This window comes from Eschrichtius robustus, chromosome 16 (genome assembly GCF_028021215.1).
Source record: "Eschrichtius robustus isolate mEscRob2 chromosome 16, mEscRob2.pri, whole genome shotgun sequence".
Lineage (NCBI taxonomy): Eukaryota > Metazoa > Chordata > Mammalia > Artiodactyla > Eschrichtiidae > Eschrichtius > Eschrichtius robustus.
In genome coordinates, this window is record NC_090839.1 from 2,106,693 (window position 1) to 2,128,290 (window position 21,598).

Below are 21,598 nucleotides of genomic sequence, written 5' to 3' on the forward strand. Positions count from 1 at the left end.
AGATGACAGTATGTGGGCGAACCCAACAGCAAGCCTCCTTAAGGGGCCCTGGAGAACCTTCTGGGGAGGCATCTTGCAGGCCCAAGATGACGGTATGTGGGCGAACCCAACAGCAAGCCTCCTTAAGGGGCCCTGGAGAACCTTCTGGGGAAGCATCTTGCGGGGCAGGGACAGCCCATCTGCCTCATGTTTGCGGGCCTCCACGCGGTCGTCTCACAGTGACCCGTGTCCACGGTTCACCAGCTCCCTCTCAGGTGGGAGAGGTCATCCCACCCCCTCCACAGCCAAAGGTGCTGGTGGAACTGGGGTGGGGGGAGCAGAGAGGATTCCAGAAGGGCCCCAAGGATGTGGGGCAGTGGTCCCAGGAGTGAGGGCAACGGGGCTCACCCCGCGATCAGGTCACGCCATGTGGCGGGATTGGCCTTAGTGGCAGGGAGACTGTCTGGGTGGACAGAGGTAGCCTCGTGGCCTCTAAAATCAGAGCACTTTCCCTGGCCAGCGGCAGGCGAGAGAGTCGGAGACTTGCGGTGCCGTCAGGAGGTGGGAGCAGGCCCTGGCCAACAGCCGCAAGGAACTGGGGGCCTGTCTGTCTGTCTGCCTCCAGCTCTCCCCCTCGGTCTCTCAGTCAGCACGGACTCGCTGGCAGGCGAGGGGAGCTGACCTTGACCTTGAGCCGTACCATGAGCACTGTGGTGGCAGCACACAACCCCCGTGGGGCGCCAAGAGTCACGTTGAGTCGGTGTGTTTCCTGCCGCCAGGCTGGCTGAACACGAGTTGGCTGGATTGTCTCGCTGGGTCTGTGCACGTGGCGGCTAACGGTGAGCTGGGAACTCCGGAGACCCCAGACCACTGTCAGTCGGGTCTCCTTTCCCCAGACCTGGCTCCTGCCTTCCCAGCAGCGGGTCTGGGGGTGTGCCGAAGGGGGCTCAGGGAGGCGTGTGGTGTCCTCGGCATCAAGCAGCTCTCGGGGTGCCCGGGGCTGGGGGTCCTCAGGAATGGATGGTAACACTGGGTGTAGCTCTGGGCCGTTTGCACCGAGGCGCAGATGGGGGCCCGGAGGCCCAGACAACCACAGGTGGGGTCCTCAAGCTTCGGCCTTCCTGTCGATCCCACCTCAAAGGGGGCCACGAGCCTCACGGCCTTGTGTGACCCGCACGGTCACATGGGCCCTGTGTTCAGAAGGGCCTGCGTGTGGTTTAATGCTCTGCCGTCACTGTCTTAAAATCCTTAGTAAGCTCGGAGGGGCCCCCGTTTCATTTTGTGTTGGACCCGGAAATTCTGTAGCCGTCCTGAACATAGGGAAGTAATCGGCTGAGAGAGGAAACCCTCGTGGCTCAGAGGGGACTGCCCGCCCCCCAGGGTGGGCTCCCCCAGGTGCACCTGCTGCTGACGGGACATCAGGGGTCCCTCAGGGGAGGCCACCGTTGCCAATGACAGAATCAACCTCCTCCCACCCACTCCCTCCCTTCTGCGAATGGGTTGTGAGCGCCCCCCAAGGGCTGGGCTCTGGTCTCGGGCCAGGGGATGTGGTGTTGACAGGCCTGACGGCTCCCTGCCCGCATGGAACCTTCCTTCTGGTCCAGGAGGTGGACAATTAACCCGAAACAAATAGCCAGCAAACACGAGGAGCAGCGGAGTCTGGCCACACTTAGCACCTCAGGCTGAAGCTGAGCGAGGTTAGAGCCGGTCAGCAGGACGACACGGGCAGACGGCTGTGAAGTCCATCCTCTCACGTGAAGGTCTTTGTTTGTAAATTACAATCCAGGAACTGGGAGTTCCAACGTCTTGACGATAACCCCAAAGGCAGCCTTACCAGGGGCTGGGCTCTGTCCTAAATGCCTCACGTGTGGTCACCCGTGAGTCCTCGGAACGACACGCTGATGCAGCCTGGCCGTCCGCCCCCTTTGCAGGAGAGAGCACTGAGGCCAGAGAGGTTAAGTGCCCAGGTCTCACCTGCTGGGGGTGGGGCTCCAGCCCGTGTGACCCCCGCAGGTGCAGACCCTCATCCTGCAAACAAGGATGCAGAGCCCGGAGAGGGGCCCGGCACCAGGGCGGAGGGCATGAGAGCTGAGGCTTCCGCCTTGCTCCAGGGCCACTCCTATGGGCCACCAGGCTGTGAGGCCAAGGAGGAAAGGGGTGGACAGTCCCTTTCAGCTGAACCCCGAAGTCTCCGCTTTCTCCTCCTTTTTCCCTCTCCACGCACAGCTCTGAGATGGAAACAGCAGTGCTGGCTTCAGAGCTGCCTTTCTGCCCTCAGAGAGGCAGGAACAGAAGGGCTGCAGGATGCATGTCCGGCAATCAGAGAGGCCAGGGATGGCACAGCAGCCTCTCGACCGCCCCCCCGACCATCAGAGCTCCTGGCAGGTCACGTGGATCCACGTCTTCCAGGTGGATCCAGTTCCACCAGTCGCTCCCCCAGTGTGTCCCAGACCCTCCCAGCATCACCCGGGAACGTGTTACAAGTGCAAATTCTCGGCCCACCCAGCCCCATGAAAGAGACACTCTGGGGTGGTGCCCCGCACGCGCCTGGGCTTTTCTGATACAGACTTGGGTTTGCCCTCCCCCCGCTTAGGGACCCGAGGCCATGGACACTCACGTGGTAGGAGGCTCGCTCCTCCCGGTCCATGGGCCGTGTGACGTACATCCGGCCAGACATGGAGTCGATGCTGAAGACCTCCACCGGGGGCTGGTCGGCGCCCACGCCCGTGATGCTGTACCGGATGGGGATGTCGCTGTCTTTGTCCGACCGGATCTGGAAGGAGGAGCAGACGGAGGGGAGGGTCAGGCTGCAGTGTGAGCAGGGCCACGTTCACCCCACCTGCCGGCCACACACGTGGCCTCTCCCAGGTGCCTCTGGGGCCACAGCCAATGCTTCGTCCACTCTGGGGACCGGAAGGGCAGGCAGAGGCCAGGGGTTTACTGAGGGCCACCACTGCACGTCCGGTGGCCCACCAGGTGACAGGGGAGGACAGGACACAATATTCCAAGAGGAAGGGGTGTGCAGCGAGCATGGCAGAGCCAATGACACCGACGGGAGAGCCTGCAAATGATGGTTTGAAGTGGCTGAGGACCCAGTGCAAACACCCAGCACATCAAACCTCGCCAAAGACGAGGCCAAGGGAACGGCACACTCCACGGAGGTCTGAGGGAAAAAGGTCGGGGCCCAATACACTTGTGCCCCCGAGCTGTCACCCGTGTAGGAGGGAACAGACATTTCTGGATGCGCAAAGATGCAGAAAATGTCCTATGTTCTTGCTCCTTTGACAGAGGCCCTGAAAGGTGGGTCACAGCAAGGATCTCAAGAACGGGGGCTGCGACAGAAATGGCCCACGACCAGTATTTAGACACAGAAACTTAACTCTGAAAATTGTTGTCAACGTGGTTTTATGGAGCTGAGTACAAGCACAAAAGGTTTGTTTTTTTTTTTAATAACAGAAACTGTATATTGTTGAAAAAACAATTTAATAATGCTTATCTGGGTCCCAAATCCAAAGTAAGTTAGCAAAGCCTGAGAGTTGGGGGAAGAAACGGAAAGAACAGAGAAAAATGCACGATTCTGTGTTTTATGTGGGGTGGGGTGGGGCTACACAGAAACAACATGTCACTTCTGCCCAGATCATTAGACAAACATACGTCTTTGGGAAACAGAAAGGACACCAGCAGAATTAAATATAAGATGTACGGCTTTCATTCAGATGAAGCAAAGACTCTTGTCACATAAGGGGCAGTTAATAATCATAGACACCGTGAAAGACTTGTCCGAAAGTGGGAAATTGTAAATAAGCCACAAGGATGTGAAAGGAATAACTGATGGGGTCAAATTAAGATTAGCATAAAACTCTGAATATGCCTTTAGAAAATACAACTTATAAAAATCAAAGCCCAGGGGACCATGGCAACATTTTATAATAAAATGGACCACAACGAAAACCTCAAAAAACTGCACAAAGAAAAACTGACCAGGACATTTTATTGCAATTAAAATTTAATGATAATTTTAAAGAGACATTTTAGAAAACATTCTGAAGTAACCACAGGTTAAGGAATCAAAACTACATTTAGAGGTGATTTAAAAAGAGTAATGACAAGGAGACGATTACACAGTGAAACCCAAGGAATTTGGTCAGAGATTGAATCAAAGCAAACCCTTAACTTCAAATGTTTTCATCATTAAAGTAGAATTACAGTGAATGAACTGAGCATTTAGCTCCAGAAGGAAAGGAATGACAAAGCAGGATGCGGCAAACACTCAAGTAACTGATTAAGACGAACGCAGAAATTTCTAAATCTGAAAACAGAAAAACTGGAAGAATTGATAAATAGATTCAAGAGCTGTACTTTGGAGAAAAATCCACAAGAAAATAGATGTACCTTTGGCAAATTTAAAAGAAAAAAATAAGACTTAAAAAAACATTTTATTCTTTATATTTTATGTTAGCCAAGTCGAAAATCTTGACGAAACTGTTTATTTTTTGAGAAAATATAAAATTTCAAACTCAGCTAGAAAGAAGAGCAAACGTGAAGAGACCACTATTTCTTTAGGAAATTCCTCCGCAAAGGGCTCCAGGGTCAGGTGAGCTTACCTAGGAGGTGTTTGAAAGTTTTCCAGAGCAGAGGACACAAGAGAAAAAGCAATCCCCCCGGTTTTACAAATCCTCCTTGGATACCATTCTCCTCCTGAGAGCACAAAGTAAGGTAACTGCAAACCAATCCCACACACAGACGGAGATGTTACGGTCAGAACAGAAATACCAGCAGGTGGGGTTCAACCTGCACTAGAGCCGCCATCATCACATCCAAACGGGAAGGCTCAGGTGTGACCCGAGAGTGAGTCCTTGTTAGAAGCTCCAGCAGAGCAAACCTCCAAAGAGCCTGCATGATCCTCACTGCTTCTGCTACACTTTTGTAAACGGTCAGGCCATGTTAAGTGAGACCAGATTTATTTTGCAAACAAATCGGTCTTACCATGATTACCTTTGGTAGAAATGTGGGTGATTGTAGAGAGAAAAATTAGGTTTTGGTAGAAAGCTGTGCCTTGAGACTCTAGTCCTGTTTGTTGTCTTTGAGGCTTTATTTTCTACCTGTAACTGGACTGGATCCGCATTCTTCTAGTTTCCTCAAATATCTGGCCGCGCTTCTCCAAACCAACGTTTCTAATGTTCTCCTGCCCGCCCCCGCCCCCCCCCCCCTTTTTTTTTGGTCACGCCTCACAGCATGCAAGATCTTGGTTCCCCGACCAGGGATCGAACCCACACCCTTGGCAGTGAAAGCGCCGAGTCTTAACCACTGGACCACCAGAGAAGCCCCTTCTCCTGCCTTTCTGACTTGGAATCACTAAGAACAAAACTGCCCTTTCCCCAGAGCCCTGCAAACTAAGGCTGGATGACTGGGTATGAACTTCAGAGAAGCCCCAGAAACAGCTCATGTACCGACAGCCTGCCTGCCTGTTGCCATGCCGACGTTCAGAAAGTTCCCTGGAACATGCAATGACCTCATCAGAGGCAACCAGACTGCAGAAGACGCTGTGAGATCACCATCCAGAAATCTTCTCGACTGGCTGCCCCCACGACTCAGAAACGGGTTTAGAGCCTGTTCCAACCATTAACTTTGTTTTTCTTTTCCTTCCATGGAAATGCCTCATATTATACACCTGATGGTTTGCATCCTGTAGAGCCATCCTGCAACCCTGCCTCCTGAAATGAGACTACTGCTAATTGAACTGAGAGATGGGTTCAGGGAGACGGAGCAACCCGCCAGCCCAGCTGCTAGGCGGCGAAACTGCCTGGGGGAGCATCAAAGGCGGGGAGGAAGGTTGGCGAGACGCCACCCCCAAATATGCCGCAGGGTGTAGTGACTGTTTTCAGCTGCAGGCCCTTGAGAACGAGCAGGTGCAGGAGGGGTTTTCTCTGAGCTCCCTCATCCGCCTGGAGACAGAGACTCAAAGAGGCTCAGGTGTCACAGATCCCCTCCCCGCAGGGTGGGGTTAGCACCTGAGGAAGATTACTGCCTCTAGTCTTGGGAGGGGGGCTAGAAGAGACCAGCACACCCAGGCAGACCTGTCACACGACCACACCTCCCATCCCTCCTCCAAGGGTCCATCATCTTTCCTACAGGTCACTTCCTCTCCCCTGAGAGGCCTACATTCCCCTCCCCTTTTCCTCTTAAACCTGAATTCTCAGCCATCTTGGGGAGCTACTCCTTTTTCCCCGGGTCCCCCATGTATACATGATGCACTCATGTTAATAAACTTCTGCTTCTTGTTCTCTTGTTAATCTTTTATTACGGGGGTCTCAGCCAGGAACTCAGAAGGGGAGAGAGGAATTGACTTTTCCTCCCCCTACACGCCTAAGTGGGATTTATCTCAGAAACTAAGGGTGGCTTTTTCTCAGGCAACTTATTTCTGTAGCACAATAATCATCACAGGATGGTCTCCACGGAGGCTCCACAGAGATTTGATAATGAACATCCTTTCCAGCTGAACCTGGACCATAAGGACAAGCCATCCCCCAGAAAACGCCACTTCCGAGAAAATGCGGTCCAATAGAGGACAGCTTTCCTAAACCTGCATTTACTGCTAACACACCAGAGTCGACCCCCCCAGGGCACGAGCGTGGGGGCAGGGACCCCAGCCGCCCCCACGGCGACAGCGGCCTCTTACCTCCTTCGCGACAGGACGGGGAAGAGAAAATATCAGGAACCGACGGTCCGAGGGAGGCGACGCTTTCATGCCACAGGTATCACGGAGGTCAGCGTGACCTGGGCGGCTTGGGGGCGCACGAGGGCCTCCGAGAGGAGCCGCGCGCACGCACACACACGCACGCACTGTCCGAGACGGGCGCCTTCGCTCCGGCGTCCCCAGCTCCGCCCTCCTCCCTCTCCTACCGTCATGTCCGGTTCTCCTGTTCCTTGCCCGCCCTGAGCAAGACCACTGAGAACGGCCGGGCCGGACGCCCCCCCCCCCACGCCCCCCTGGGCCGGGGCGCCGCCCGCCTTCTGCCTGGATTGAGGGGGGCGTGGGAACCCCTGCGGCCCTGCAGAGATTGGGGGCGCGGGGGACGCATCCGGCCCACCCAGTGTGCTTCCCCACCCCGCCCTCTCCGGGCCAGGCTGCCCGTCCTTCACAGGGAAGTTAATGATGAAACGGACGAAAAAAAACCCACCACACATTTCAAGATTTTATTTTTTGCGAAGAAATCTCATTACATCCTGACCGTCGAGCCGCGTTCCCTTAATTCTCCAGGTGCCGTTTGGCGGCGCCTTCTGAAATACACACAGGATGCCCTGAATTCTCCCACAGTTTACCGTATTAAGAAGAAATACTGTGCAGATGAATTCACCAGATCAGGGGAGAGCAGTTTCCCCTTGATTTGTGTCTGGAAAATGAGAAAAACATCACAGCAGCGTCCGGAAGGACCGTGAATAAAGAGTGGAGGCGGGCATTTCCATCACCCATCTCACTTTTATGACGCCACCGAGAATTATGCTCTTTTGCATTTGTTACTAAAGGACAGAACAGATGGTAAAAGGTTAGTTTAAAGTGATGTCGACATTAAAATAACGTATGGTGCCTGGCCATTGTGTTCGCCCAGGGACCTCGCTCGGAGGGCTGGATCCGTCCTTCGGAAAGGCTGGATGAAATGCAGGATTCTGGCAGAATCTCCCCCAAGGAGAAGGTATTTGCCTAATTTCGCATAAACTTGAAACTTGGAGAAAAGTCACCATGTGTGGTTTTGAATTGCAAACACCTTGGAGGTTTATTCCCAAAGAATTGAAGGGGAGGAGGATCCCACTGGACCTGCAGAGAAAAACCTGCCTCAGGACAGGCAGAGACCCAGTCAGCCCAGGGGACACGGTCAGTGCAGGCTGGGTCCCTGGCGTTTCAACAATGTCTTCACTTGGCCCGCGTGGCCTCTGCTGTGTGCCAGGCCCCATCACGCTGGACAGACACAGCCCTGTCCTCACGCGGTTCATGGACCAGAGGAATTAGATCTAAAACAGTGACAGCCTCTCAGTGCAGTATAAAGTGATAATTATAAAATGGGGGAAGAACAGGGTCTGTGAGAGATGCTGATGGAAGGACTTGGGGGGCAAAGAGAATTTTCAAGAATGTCCAGTTAAAATTGAGTGTTTGGTCTTGTCCACCACGGTACATGATTCCTGGACATGCATGTACATACACATACACAGAAACACGCATACGCACATACAACAGACATGTAAACACACCCAAACACACACGCATACACACACCTGCACACATACCTATAAGCATACACACGTGTGCACATGTGTGCACACGACTGGATCTCCCCTCCTAAGTCTCTTGGAAGGCGATGGCTATTCTGCACCTTAATGCTCTAAGTCTCTTGGAAGGCGATGGCTATTCTGCATCTTAATGGCTTTGCCACGCCACTGATAAGGCCTCCGTGACCCTGTCCCCATGTTTTAAAAGATGCTCTCAAAACCCTTTGGATCAAGTTCTTCCACAGGATGTAATTCTTCGGTGAAGTATTGTAGCGCTTTCTCCTTGTATGATATTAAACCCAGAGATCTTCCCAGTAAAACAGGTTGCAGACTCTCATTTTTGTTATGTCTTGGGAGTTTTGAGCTGCCTGCAGCAGAGGGAGAAGCTCTGAGTCGTGGCAGCAGACGCTTTGCCCCCACCCACCCCGGGCTGGCCAGGACGCAGGCAGGCAAATCTACACTTGGCCGTGACTGCGGCCGGCCAGGAGGCTGCGGCCAATTTTCCTTTACAATCCGACTCTCACCAGAGCCAGAGTTAAGAGCAGTCTTTCACCTTAAATGTATTTGCGGCTTCCCCGCGGCCTCTGCTGGTCCTCACGGCCCTCACGTTGGCCCGCGACGCTGGGGCGTCTAGATTTTCATGCTGACAGAGAATCAGGGTTTTCTCAGGTTTTGTGTCCGTCATCCTGTCTGCTCCGCAGGGACGGCTCGCCTGTACCCCCACCTCCCCCACTGTTGAGCACTAACGCTGCCCCACGCCCTCCTCTGGGCCCTAGGAACACAAACATGCTGTCTGTCCCCAAGGATGGCAGGTGCAGGCCTGGCACGGTGAACAGAGTAGGTGCTCAATCTCCCTCTTCCCACAGGAGAACTATCTTCTCTGAGCCCCGAGGGAGGAGGCGGAGGGGAGGGGGGGCCCCGAGGGGGCGGCAGGTGGTCGAAGATCCCAGGTGGGAGGGAGACGGTCCACCCAGCCCTGTGGCTACTGTCTGGGGGCAAAGAAACAGCCAGGAACTAGGGAGAGGGGACAGAAGAGAGGTGGTCACCCCTCCCCAGGTGAAAACCCGGAGCAAAAGAAGGAGGAGGGGGGACCCCCGCCCGGGTGCCTGCAGAGGCTTCTGGGGGCCCTGGGGGGCTGGGGGAGGGAGTCAGAAGGGTTCTGCTCTAGAGCCTCAGCGGGAACCCGAGGGGTGTCATGTCACCTGGCCCCCAGGCCTCCGGCAGGAGAGGAAGGAGGCTTGGGGAGGGGCCGGCCCCCAGGAGGGGAGGGCTGATGGGACCCACAGCAGGACGGCCCATCCTTGGCCTGCTTTTCACTGTGTTTATCTCGGGCTTCTTTGCCCAAATTAGGGTTTCCCTCCTTACGTGTCCTTATTATGCCTCGAAAGCCTGAAGCTGGCACCGAGCTCCCCTGTGAAGAGGAGGGTTCCAGGAATCTCCACCCCACACCCCTGCAACCCTCAAGGGACAATGAAAGAAGAGTCCCAGAATGTCGGCCCCACTGACGATCCGGTCCAGCCCCTTCTGCAGATAGGGAGACTGAGGCGCAGAGAGGCTAAGCGTGGACGAAGGTTTCACAAGTAGTCCAGGATCAAGGGCAGAGTTCCCAGGTCTTGTCTCGGTCACGCTGCCTTCCTAGGAAGCTTCGAAGAGCAGAAAGGGAGGCTGAGGAAGCTGTGCCCACTTGTGCGGATGGGAGACTGGGCCCAGGAGGTCTCTGTGTCTCCCCGGGCTCACTCGACCCCTGACGGGAATCTCAGACCCCGGGCGTCGCTCTCATTCCAGCTAGTTTTACAAATACACAGGGATTGCTGAAGTTCCGTGCTTTAAAAAGTCACCGTGGCTCTAAGGCCCAGGACTAGAATGTCACTTTAATTGCTTTTGAAAGTGATCATGAAATTGTAACCGAATCCTAAGTGACGCAGCAAAGTTTAATTTAAAAGCCCTTTGCCATGGCGCTGGGCAAGCAGCAAGATCTGGCCAGAATAAAACTGTTCTCTCAAGTGAATGGAGCAAACCTGGGGCTGAGGGTGAGTCAGGATCCATACTTCCCTCCCCAACTCTTCCTTGATTCTTGAACATTACTTTAAGAGGCTTGACGATGTTTGTATTTCTTGCATTTTACGAAATACTTTCCACGCACAATGAAATTCAGCTTTCAGTTATTTCCAACTAGGTTCTTGTAATGAGCAGAAAAACCCAGAATGTGATAGGAAAAGGTATTTGCTGTGTAACATTGACATTACTATACATCATCATTCACAGTTACTTTGAGTTTTATAAATCATGAAAAAAACCCTCAAAGTCATATGAATATTAATGAAAGCCATGAATATGTTCTTACAAAATTTGCCTGGTGGGGAAGGGTGAATTAGATGCTTCTCAAAAGTGCCCTTCAGGTTGTACCAAATTAACAAAGACAGGTAGCTACTTAATTTGGGGTATGGGATGACAGAAGACATTATTGCTGACAGTGGGAACAGGGCAGAGTCCACTCCCGGCTCTCACTTGGGCAGCAGAGGCCCGATTTCCTTCTGGGGGGGGGGTCATCGTTCCCCACTGTGAGTGGTCCTGGGGAGCGGTCGGTCAAGACGCCCTGCCCTGCCCTGGGCAACAGGCAGGCCTATGAGCCGAGCTGGCCAATCAGCTTCTCCTCTCAACTGTGGATGTTGAGTCAACAAAGAGTGGGGGGTGGGAAATATGGCTGGAGCCCCCCCCCCCCCCCCCCCCCGCTGCAGGGCCATCTCCCTGCCGCGACCCGGGGCCCTGGGGCCACCTGCTGGCCAGCCTTCCCTTCCAGTCCGTCTGCGTGAGGAGGGGTAGCTGCAGTGGGTTCCCCCGTTGCATTCAGTCAAACCTCTGCCTGACCCAGATGTAGTCGGAGGGGCCCTTAACACTGCGTGGGGCAGGGAAGCTCTAACCAGAGGGCAGCGTCCCCGTGGTGCCCAGGCCCCTGCCTATGCCGCCTCCCCACGGAGGCCCACCCGACTTCTCCATCCCAGTGTGCGGTGGTGTTCCCTGCAAGCAGAGCCGGAGATGGGACTCCTGTGTGAGTGGTCACCTGGGCAGAGCCTGCAGGAGCAGAGGCAGGAGAGGAGAGATGCGGGCTGGGCTGGGGTCTGGCTTCAGCCCCACCTCCCGGGGGAGCTCTGGAGCCTCCGGGTGAAGAGGTGGCCTCCGTGGGCCAGCCCAGGGTGAGGAGGGTCCGTCCTCTGCTGAGGTTTAGAGCGGCGGCTCCCAGGGAGCTAGGTGGCACCAGCGCCTGCCTCATCGTCTCCCCAGCCCTTCCACTGCAGCTTTTTCCTGTTTATGCTTTTGTTGACTGCTCTCCTTCTGTCTCCCCCACTGCACTGTCCAGGAGATGCTTGGGAGAGACGGTCACGTGGCTTGCAGCAAAGTTTAATTTAACTCAGCACCCGGCCTTGAGTGGTGTTTAGCCGACACCCGGTACCTGGACAGCCTCCTGGAAAAGTGAGGACTCAGAGCAAAAGTCTGGGCAGATCTGTGGCTTCCCTGCAGCTGCTTGAACTTGACAGCTAACGAGGGCTGTTGCTGCACAGAAGCCAGAGTGGGGACAGATTTCCTTCCAAGGCCCCAGGCTGGGAATATACCTGTCCGTCAGGGAGCAGAGTCTACGGGGGACACTTACTGCCTCGGCCCGATGGAGGCAGGGATCCGCGGGGCGGATGGCTCTTGTGGGCTGCAGTTCACCCTCAGATCTGCTGCCCACGCTCTGCCTGTTGTCATTTCTGGTCCCCCAAACGAAGAGTCAAGCGTCTCGTCAGGAACGCTGCTTCATTAATAGGTAATGCGTGTCCCTGACCGCCTCTGGAAGGCCCTGCACACACAGTCTCTGACAAGGGATGACCCCAGACAGGATCCAGTCCTTGGAGACGGAGGCTGCAGCAGCCAGACCATGGCTGGGGCTGGGGGAGGCCCAGGCGGAGCTCGAGGGGGCCGGTCTTAGCAGGAGGACGGAGACCAGCCCCCAGACGCGGAAGGAGAGGAACAGTGTTCGGGGGGGTGGGCGGGAATGAGGGCTATTTGAGGGACAGCGAGGGCGGGACGAGGCTGCATGCAGGCTGAGGCGGGGCACTGGGGCAGCCACCGTCCCGGCGTGTCTGCAGAGACCCACCCCTGCTGTCTTTGGAAACCGCTGCCCACCACTGCTCTGTACGGACCCGTGGGGAGGGCCCTTCCACGGGCTACAGGAGTCCCTCCCCTGGCCCTGGGATTGGCTCAGGGAGAGGCATGTGACCCAAGCTGGGCCAATGGGAGTGCAGCTTCCCCTGGCCCTGTGATTGGCTCAGGGAGGGCATGTGATCCAAGCAGGGCCAATGGGAGTGACTCCTTTTGGAGGGGAAGTCTCCTCCTTACTCTGGTCATCCTGCACCTTCTAAGAAGGTCATCGCGTCTCCGCCCAGGGACCCAGGAGAGGCGCCCTCTCCTCTGTAGCTCTCCACCTTGGCCAAGACCCTTAGCCCCCTGTTTTATGGTCCTCATTGTAAATGGGATTCGTATGCCAACCTTGCAGGGCTGTTGTCAGTCTCCGCAGACCCAGGATTTGAGCAGAGGCATTGAGAACAGAGCTCAACAGGACTCTTCACCCAAGTTTTTACTGCCCGCCAAGAGCTGTCGACCTTTCAACAAAATGGCTGCTTCTCAGTCGGAATTCAGCCCCCAGATTCCAGATTGAGGCTGGGTCTCCACCGTCGCTGCGAGATTCATCCTAACCAAATCTCACGTCCTATTATCCTCGGTTGTGGGAGGGCTCGTACAGCAACCCCCCCGCCCGCCCGGGTTCGGGGGCTCTGGAGCCACAGGAAAGGAGTAGCTGGCAGGGGGGCAGACAGGCTTATTCAGTGATGCTGCGGGGACCACACGTGTGAGGCCCCTTTCGGGGACCAGAGAAGATGGACTTTAAGCAAACTCCATCCACGGAGGGGTCCCATAAGAGCTGAGAGCGCCAGCTCCTCTAGGAAGTGTGAGACCCCACCCTCCTCCCAAGGGATCGTCCCCCTCCCTGCCCTTTGCAGCCTCAGATCAGCTCAAATGCCACCTCCTCAAGCAATCTCCCCTGACTGCCCTGCCTGTGAGTTACTCTCTTCAGTCGCCTCTTTTCAAATCATCTTTAAACTCGATTCAACCTGGGGTGTGTGCTGACTTATTTATGGCCCATTTCCCCCTCCACTGGCTGCCCAACCCTCTGTGTGTGCCCGGAACCACGGAGAGGTGTGGAGTGGATGGATGAGGACCGCTGCCGAGACCCTGCTCTGTGGAGCAGAGAACAGGTGCCTGTCCCTAGGTGACGCATCGAGTCTTCGTCAGGCCCCATGTTTGTTCTCAGTTGCTCTTCTTTTCTTTCTCAGGGGCACCCAGGGGTGACTGCTCTGCATCAGGCCCTGTGCTGAGCCTTGTCTCACCGACTTCTGCAACAGCCCTCAGAGAGGTGGTGCTAACCCACTTTAGATGAAGAGACTGAGGGTCAGGGAGGTGGAGCCAGGGTGCGAATCCAGAACATCCCTCTGCTTGGTCACCACTCGACACCCCAGGCTATCTGGGGCCCAGGGAGGAATGGCCACAAAGCATCAGGGAAGCACTAGTGCCTGGTTTTGGGAAAACTGAGAAGGCTTCCTGGACGAGGCAGAGCCGAGAGGGGCCTGCATTTCCTGGTGCCACACCTTCTTACCATCAGTTCCCTGCAGCTGTGATGGCAGGAGCAACAGCAAGGAGCCTGAGGGGCCTCGCCAGGTGGGATGGTGGCCAGAGAGAGTGACACAAGCAGTTCTAGGCCCAGAGGAGCCCGCTGCTGAATCCTCCCGTGGCACCGCCCTTCCTGCTAGAAGGAGGCCCCCAGCAGCCCCAGAGACTCCGTTGGAGAGCAAAGACACCCATGTCCACATACATTCTTACGGAGGGGATGGTCAATAGCTGCTTGCTCAGGAGTGGGGATGTCATTTGTCTCAGGGCTTCCCCGAGGTCTCCCACACAGCCCCAAGCCCCTGATTCATATTCTGAGCCATGCCCATGCCTTTGGCATCTTTGTACCCATTTCCCTGCGCCGTGTGCCCCGAATCCGCTGCCTCTCGCCAACACGCCAGGAGTGGCTCTGGTGCCGAGCGGTCCCCCTCCTGCTCTGCACGAGCGGGAGAAGCTGCAGCGTCAAGAACTCAGGGTTCCCACGAGCTCTAATGGACTTTTGGTCTGTTTGCTGAACACATCCAACTGCCCAGCCCACGGCACTCCAGCCAGGCAGCCCCTGGGAGCCTTGTCTCCCACCCCAGCTGGGGCCAGGGGTGGAGGGAGAGGGCTACACCGTGTCACCAGGAGGCAGAGCCATCGGTCCCCAAACCTCATGAATGTGGCCGCTCTTGTGGCAAGAGCAAGGCGGCCCTCATCCAGCCGGCGTGTCCTGCCGGGGGCTGTCAGCACTGAGGGTGCTTCTGTGGGGCTCCTGGAGCCCAAACCTGCCCTGATGGCTTGTCCAGAGTAAATGCTGGTGGGGGAGCACCCACTCCCCAGCCCCCCTCCACAGGAGGCCCACAGACCACATGGAGCCAGGCTGGCGGTTCCTCAAAAGTGAAAGAGTCCCCGTGGGACCCAGCAATTCTGTCAGGCGTCGGGCCCAGAGGACGGAACGGTGGTCGAAGAAGCACTTGTGCCTGAGCGTTCACAGCAGCCGAAAGGTGGAAACAGCCCACGACTGTCAACTGTCAACTGCTGAAAAGAGTAGCGGAATGTGGTCCGGCGCTGCAGTGGAACATTAGGCCATAAAAAGGAACGAAGGCCTGACACAGGTCACAGCATGCATGGACCTCACACACATGCTCAGTGAGAGAAGCCAGACACAGAAGCCCACACATTGTACGATTCCACAAACATCCGGAACAGGCAAATGCGCAGAGACAGAAAGCAGAGTCGTGGTTGCCGGGGGGCTGGGGGAGGAGGATGGGGAGTGACTGCTTAAAGGGTAGGGGGTCTCCTTTTGGGGGGATGAAAATGTTCTGGAACGAGATGGCTGTGAATGTCCTAAATGTCACGAAGGGTACATCTTATGTTGTGTGTATTTTACCAAAATAAAAAAAGCTGGGGTGGGGGAGGCCCACTGAGGCTGTCACTCAGAAGGTTCCAGCACAGCCCCCTGACCAATGTCCAAGTCCCCAAACCTGTGGACACAGGTGGCCTGTGAGCAGCACGGGAAGACAGCCTGAGGTCCTAGAACGGCCGCCCTGATGGGAAGCAGGGTGTCCCTGTCCTTCACTCTGGAGACCCCCTGGGTGGCTTGCTAAAGACTGGGAGACAGCACGGCCCAGTGGACCTGCCACGCCACTGGCTGTGAGGACCCGACGTGATGGTGACGGGGACCCAGATTCTGGCTCAGGATCTTTCGATTTAAGGCAAAAGGAGCAGCTGTGTCCTTATCCCCCGAGGGAGTGCACCACAAACCCACAAACGCTCCTGAGGGTCCTGCAAAACCTCCCATTTAGGCCAGAACGTCTCAACCTCGGCACTGTCGACGCTTCGCACCAACCATTCTCTGTTGTGGGGGGCTGTCCTGGGCAGGCAGGGCGTCGCCAGCGTCCCTGGCGAGCAGGTTCCACACCAGACTGTGGCCACGTCACCGTTCTAGTGGCTTCTCTTCCCTTTCTCCCGGCTCACAAGCTCTGCGTCCCGGTAGCCCATCTTTCTGCCAACACCTCATTCAGAACTAGACATGGCCTCTTATATTTCTTTCCACTCACCCATCCAGGAAGGGTGTCATTTGCTCAGATCCAGAAAACGCATATATCTGGCTGATGCCAGGCTCTGAGCCTCCCTGGGGAGGGGGTGATCTCAGCACACGAATCCCCCCTTGGGGGGGGGCTGGCAGGGCTCCCTGCTCAGCACCCCGCCCCCAGCCCCTCTCCACAGAGCCTTCTGTGGGCTCCTTCCTGGGAGCTGCTGGGGCCTCCAGGCAGTGACAGCTCCGCTGATGACCTCAGCCCCAGCCAAGCCTGCACTGTCCATCGGGGCGCCCCAAGTGATGGCCCCACTGCCTCCTAAGCCCTATTATCGGTGGGTCAGTGACAGGGCGGCTGGTAATGGCCCCAAATGGCTCCAGAGGACTGGTTATGACCACTGAGTCCATAGACACTTGGAGGGGGTGTTTGATGCACAGATGAGTGAAGGGACCCACACGGACCCCTAAATGGGAAGAGCCATTGCCCAGGTTGACGACAGCCAAGTGTCCTGTGTCCCGAGTCCAGGGAGATCAGCCAACGGGCTGCATGCAGCTATTCTCAGGGCTCCCGGCAGAACTCACTGGTCAGCCTGGACCATGTAATTCTGTTCCCCATCCTCTCCTGATGCCCCACCAGGCCCTCCAGCCTCAGCTTTTACCATGCTCCCCTCTGTCCCTCCTCCCCAACCATGCCGGCCTTCCTTTAGCTCCTTAGATGCACTGTGTCTGCCCCTGCCTCAGGACCTTTGCACAGGTTGCTCCTTTTCTGAGTTAACTCCTGCTCATGCTTAGGTGTTACCTCCACCCACCCCTGCCAGCCTGGATTGGGTCAACTTCCATAGCACGGGCCCCTCTCTCTTCTTGGTAGCATTTGTCACCGTTTCCATTTTATCTTTATTTGATTATTTGGCTAATATTTGTCTTCTCTGAGATTGAGAGTCCTAGGAGGGCAGTATGTGCCTGGCACAGAGAAAGGGCTAAAGGGCCACTGGACGTGACACTAGATGAAACTGCAGGGGCCACGTCACAACCAAACAAATAACCAAAATGTTAGTCTAGTCTATTCTGGTTCTAAGAGTTCTGTTGGCAGGGGAAGGGTTCTGTGGCCAAATGCATTTGATAAATGTTGCGTATCACAACAAGTCTCAGAGAAGCACCCTAGGTGGGAGTGTGCTAAAGGCCCTGAGAAGCCCTGCAGGAAGGAGGTCCGCTGCACCGCAGTTAATCCAGCACCTGCCAAAGCAATCTGACTGCTGAACACTTCAGTCTCCCCCACCCGCCACCACCAAAACAGCCACTGTGATACCATGGTTGCTCCACAGGACACACTTTGGGAAAAGCATTTATGAAATAAACTTTCATAAAAATGGTCTGTTAAAAATCAGCACAATGCAGTCCTAAATCAAATGTACCTGTGCTCCTCCTTATTCATGTTTTACAGTTATCCGATTTTCCCAAATAACTGAGAATTGCTTGTACTGCTGTTTTGCATAAGCTATTTAAAAAAAATGAGAGAGGGAAGACAGCAGAAGCAAGAAGAACTACAATTCTGCAGCCTGTGGAACGAAAACCACATTCACAGAAAGATGAGACAAAATGAAAAAGCAGAGGACTATGTACCAGATGAAGGAACAAGATAAAACCCCAGAAAAACAACTAAACGAAGAGGAGATAGGCAACCTTCCAGAAAAAGAATTCAGAATAATGACAGTGAAGATGATGCAGGACCTTGGAAAAAGAATGGAGGCAAAGATCAAGAAGATGCAAGAAATGTTTAAAAAAGATCTAGAAAAATTAAAGAACAAACACCTAGAAGAATTAAAGAACAAACAAACAGAGATGAACAATACAGTAACTGGGCTTCCCTGGTGGCGCAGTGGTTGAGAATCTGCCTGCTAATGCAGGGGACACGGGTTCGCGCCCTGGTCTGGGAAGATCCCACATGCCGTGGAGCAACTGGGCCCGTGAGCCACAACTACTGAGCCTGCGCGTCTGGAGCCTGTGCTCCGCAACAAGAGAGGCCACGATAGTGAGAGGTCCGCGCACCGCGATGAAGAGTGGCCCCCGCTTGCTGCAACTAGAGAAAGCCCTAGCACAGAAACAAAGACCCAACATAGCAATCAATCAATCAATCAATAAATCTTAAAAAAAAAAAAAAGTTAAAAAAAAACCAACAACAATACAGTAACTGAAATGAACAATACACTAGAAGGAATCAATAGCAGAATAACTGAGGCAGAATAACAGATAAGTGACCTGGAAGACAGAATGGTGGAATTCACTGCCACAGAACAGAATAAAAAAGAATGAAAAGAAATGAAGACAGCCTAAGAGACCTCTGGGACAACATTAAACACACCAACATTTGCATAATAGGGGTTCTAGAAGGAGAAGAGAGAGAGAAAGGACCAGAGAAAATATGTGAAGAGATTATAGTCAAAAACTTCCCTAACATGGGAAAGGAAATAGCCACCCAAGTTCAGGAAGTGCAGACAGTCCCAGGCAGGATAAACCTAAGGAGAAATACACCGAGACATATAGTAATCAAATTGACAAAAATTAAAGACAAAGAAAAATTATTAAAAGCGATAAGGGAAAAATGACAAATAACATACAAGGGAACTCCCATAAGGTTAACAGCTGATTTCTCAGCAGAAACTCTACAAGCCAGAAGGGAGTAGCATGATATATTTAAAGTGATGGAAGGGAAGAACCTACAACCAAGATTACTCTACCCGGCAAGGATCTCAGTCAGATTTGATGGAGAAATCAAAAGCTTTAGAGACAAGAAAAGCTAAGAGAATTCAGCACCACCAAACCAGCTCTATAACAAATGCTAAAAGAACTTCTCTAAGTGGGAAACACAAGAGAAGAAAAGGACCTACAAAAACAAACCCAAAACAATTAAGAAAATGGTAATAGGAACATACATACTGATAATTACCTTAAACGTGAATGGATTAAATTCTCCAACCAAAAGACATAGGCTCGCTGAATGGATACAAAAACAAGACCCATATATACGCTGTCTACAAGAGACCCACTTCAGACCTAGGGACACATACAGATTGAAAGTGAGAGGATGGAAAAAGATATTCCACGTAAATGGAAATCAAAAGAAAGCTGGAGTAGCAATACTCATATCAGATAAAATAGACTTTAAAATAAAGAATGTTACAAGAGGTAAGGAAGGACACTACATAATGATCAAGGGATCAATCCAAGAAGAAGATATAACAATTATAAATATTTATGCACCCAACATAGGAGCACCTCAATACATAAGGCAACTGCTAACAGCTATAAAAGAGGAAGTCGACAGTAACACAATAATAGTGGGGGACTTTAACACCTCACTTACACCAATGGACAGATCATCCAGACAGAAAATTAATAAGGAAACACAGCTTTAAATGACACAATAGACCAGATAGATTTAATTGATATTTATAGGACATTCCATCCAAAAACAGCATATTACACTTTCTTCTCAAGTGCACATGGAACATTCTCCAAGATAGATCACATTTTGGGTCACAAATCAAGCCTCGGTAAATTTAAGAAAATGGAAATCATATCAAGCATCTTTTCCGACCACAACACTATGAGATTAGAAATCACATACAGGGGAAAAAACGTAAAAAACACAAACACGTGGAGGCTAAACAATATGTTACTAAATAACTAAGAGATCACTGAAGAAATCAAAGAGGAAATCAAAAAATACCTAGAGACAATTGACAATGAAAACAAAAACCTATGGGGTGCAGCAAAAGCAGTTCTAACAGGGAAGTTTATAGCAATACAATGCTACCTCAAGAAACAAGAAAAATCTCAAATAAACAATCTTAACCTTACACCCAAAGGAACTAGAGAAAGAAGAACAAACAAAACCCAACGCTAGTAGAAGGAAAGAAATCATAAAGATCAGAGCAGAAATAAATGAAATAGAAACAAAGAAAACAATAACAAAGATCAATAAAACTAAAAGCTGGCTCTTTGAGAATACAAATGAAATTGATAAGCCTTTAGCCAGACTCATCAAGAAAAAGAGGGAGAGGACTCAAATCGATAAAATAAGAAAAAGGCAATGTTACAACAGACACCACAGAAATACAGAGCATCATAAGAGACTACTACAAACAACTCTATGCCTATAAAATAGACAACCTGGAAGAAATGGACAAATTCTTAGAAAGGTATAACCTTCCAAGACTGAACCAGGAAGAAATAGAAAATATGAACAGACCAATCACAAGTAATGAAATTGAAACTGTGATTAAAAATCTTCCAACAAACAAAAGTCCAGGACCAAACGGCTTCACAGGTGAATTCTATCAAACATCTTAGAGAAGAGCTAACACCCATCCTTCTCAAACTCTTCCAAAAAATTGCAGAGGAAGGAACACTCCCAATCTCATTCTATGAGGCCACCATCACCCTGATACCAAAACCAGACAGAGATACTACAAAAAAAGAAAATTACAGACCGATATCACTGATGAATATAGATGCAAAAATTCTCAACCAAATACTAACAAACAGAATCCAACAATATATTAAAAAGATCATACACCATGATCAAGAGGGATTTATCCCAGGGATGCAAGGATTCTTCAATATATGCAAAGCAATCAATGTGATACACCATATTAACAAACTGAAGAATAAAAACCATATGATCATCTCAATAGATGCAGAAAAAGCTTTTGACAAAATTGAACACCATTTATGATAAAAACTCTCCAGAAAGTGGGCATAGAGGGAACCTACCTCAACATAATAAAGGCCATATATGGCAAACCCACAGCAAACATCATTCTCAATGGTGAAAAACTGAAAACATTTCCTCTAAGATCAGGAACAAGACAAGGATGTCCACTCTCACCACTATTATTCAACATAGTTTTGGAAGTCCTAGCCACGGCAATCAGAGGAGAAAAAGAAATAAAAGGAATACAAATTGGAAAAGAAGAAGTAAAACTGTCACTGTTTGCAGATGACATGATACTATACATAGAAAATCCTAGAGATGCCAACAGAAAAATACTAGAGCTAATCAATGAATTTGGTAAAGTTGCAGGATACAAAATTAATGCACAGAAATCTCTTGCATTCCTATACACTGACAACGAAAGATCAGAAAGAGAAATTAAAGAAACAATCCCATTTACCATTGCAACAAAAAGAATAAAATACCTAGGAACAAACCTACCTAAGGAGGTAAAAGACCTGTACTCAGAAAACTATAAGACACTGATGAAAGAAATCAAAGATGACACAAACAGATGGAGAGATATACCATGTTCTTGGATTGAAAGAATCAATATTGTGAAAATGACTATACTACCCAAAGCAATCTACAGCTTCAATGCAATTCCTATCAAATTACCAACGACATTTTTTACAGAACTAGAACAAAAAATCTTAAAATTTTTATGGAGACACAAAAGACCCCGAATAGCCAAAGCAATCCTGAAGGAAAAAAACAGAGCTAGAGGAATCAGACTCCCTGACTTCAGACTATATACTACAAAGCTACAGTAATCAAGACAATATGGTACTGGCACAAAAACAGAAATATAGATCAATGGGAAAGGATAGAAAGCCCAGATATAAACCCATGCACCTATG

At 51.9% G+C, this 21,598-nt stretch overlaps 1 protein-coding gene across 2 annotated transcripts in view; it reads right to left on the reverse strand.

Annotated features, from left to right (window-relative positions):
- Window positions 1-21,598, reverse strand: part of CDH4 (cadherin 4) — a 563,832-nt gene that overhangs the window by 73,038 nt on the left and 469,196 nt on the right. For both annotated transcript variants that reach the window (XM_068565975.1, XM_068565976.1), the window contains one exon: window positions 2,597-2,752. In XM_068565975.1, the coding sequence (XP_068422076.1) occupies window positions 2,597-2,752 (156 nt within the window). The remainder of the gene's footprint in view (window positions 1-2,596; window positions 2,753-21,598) is intronic.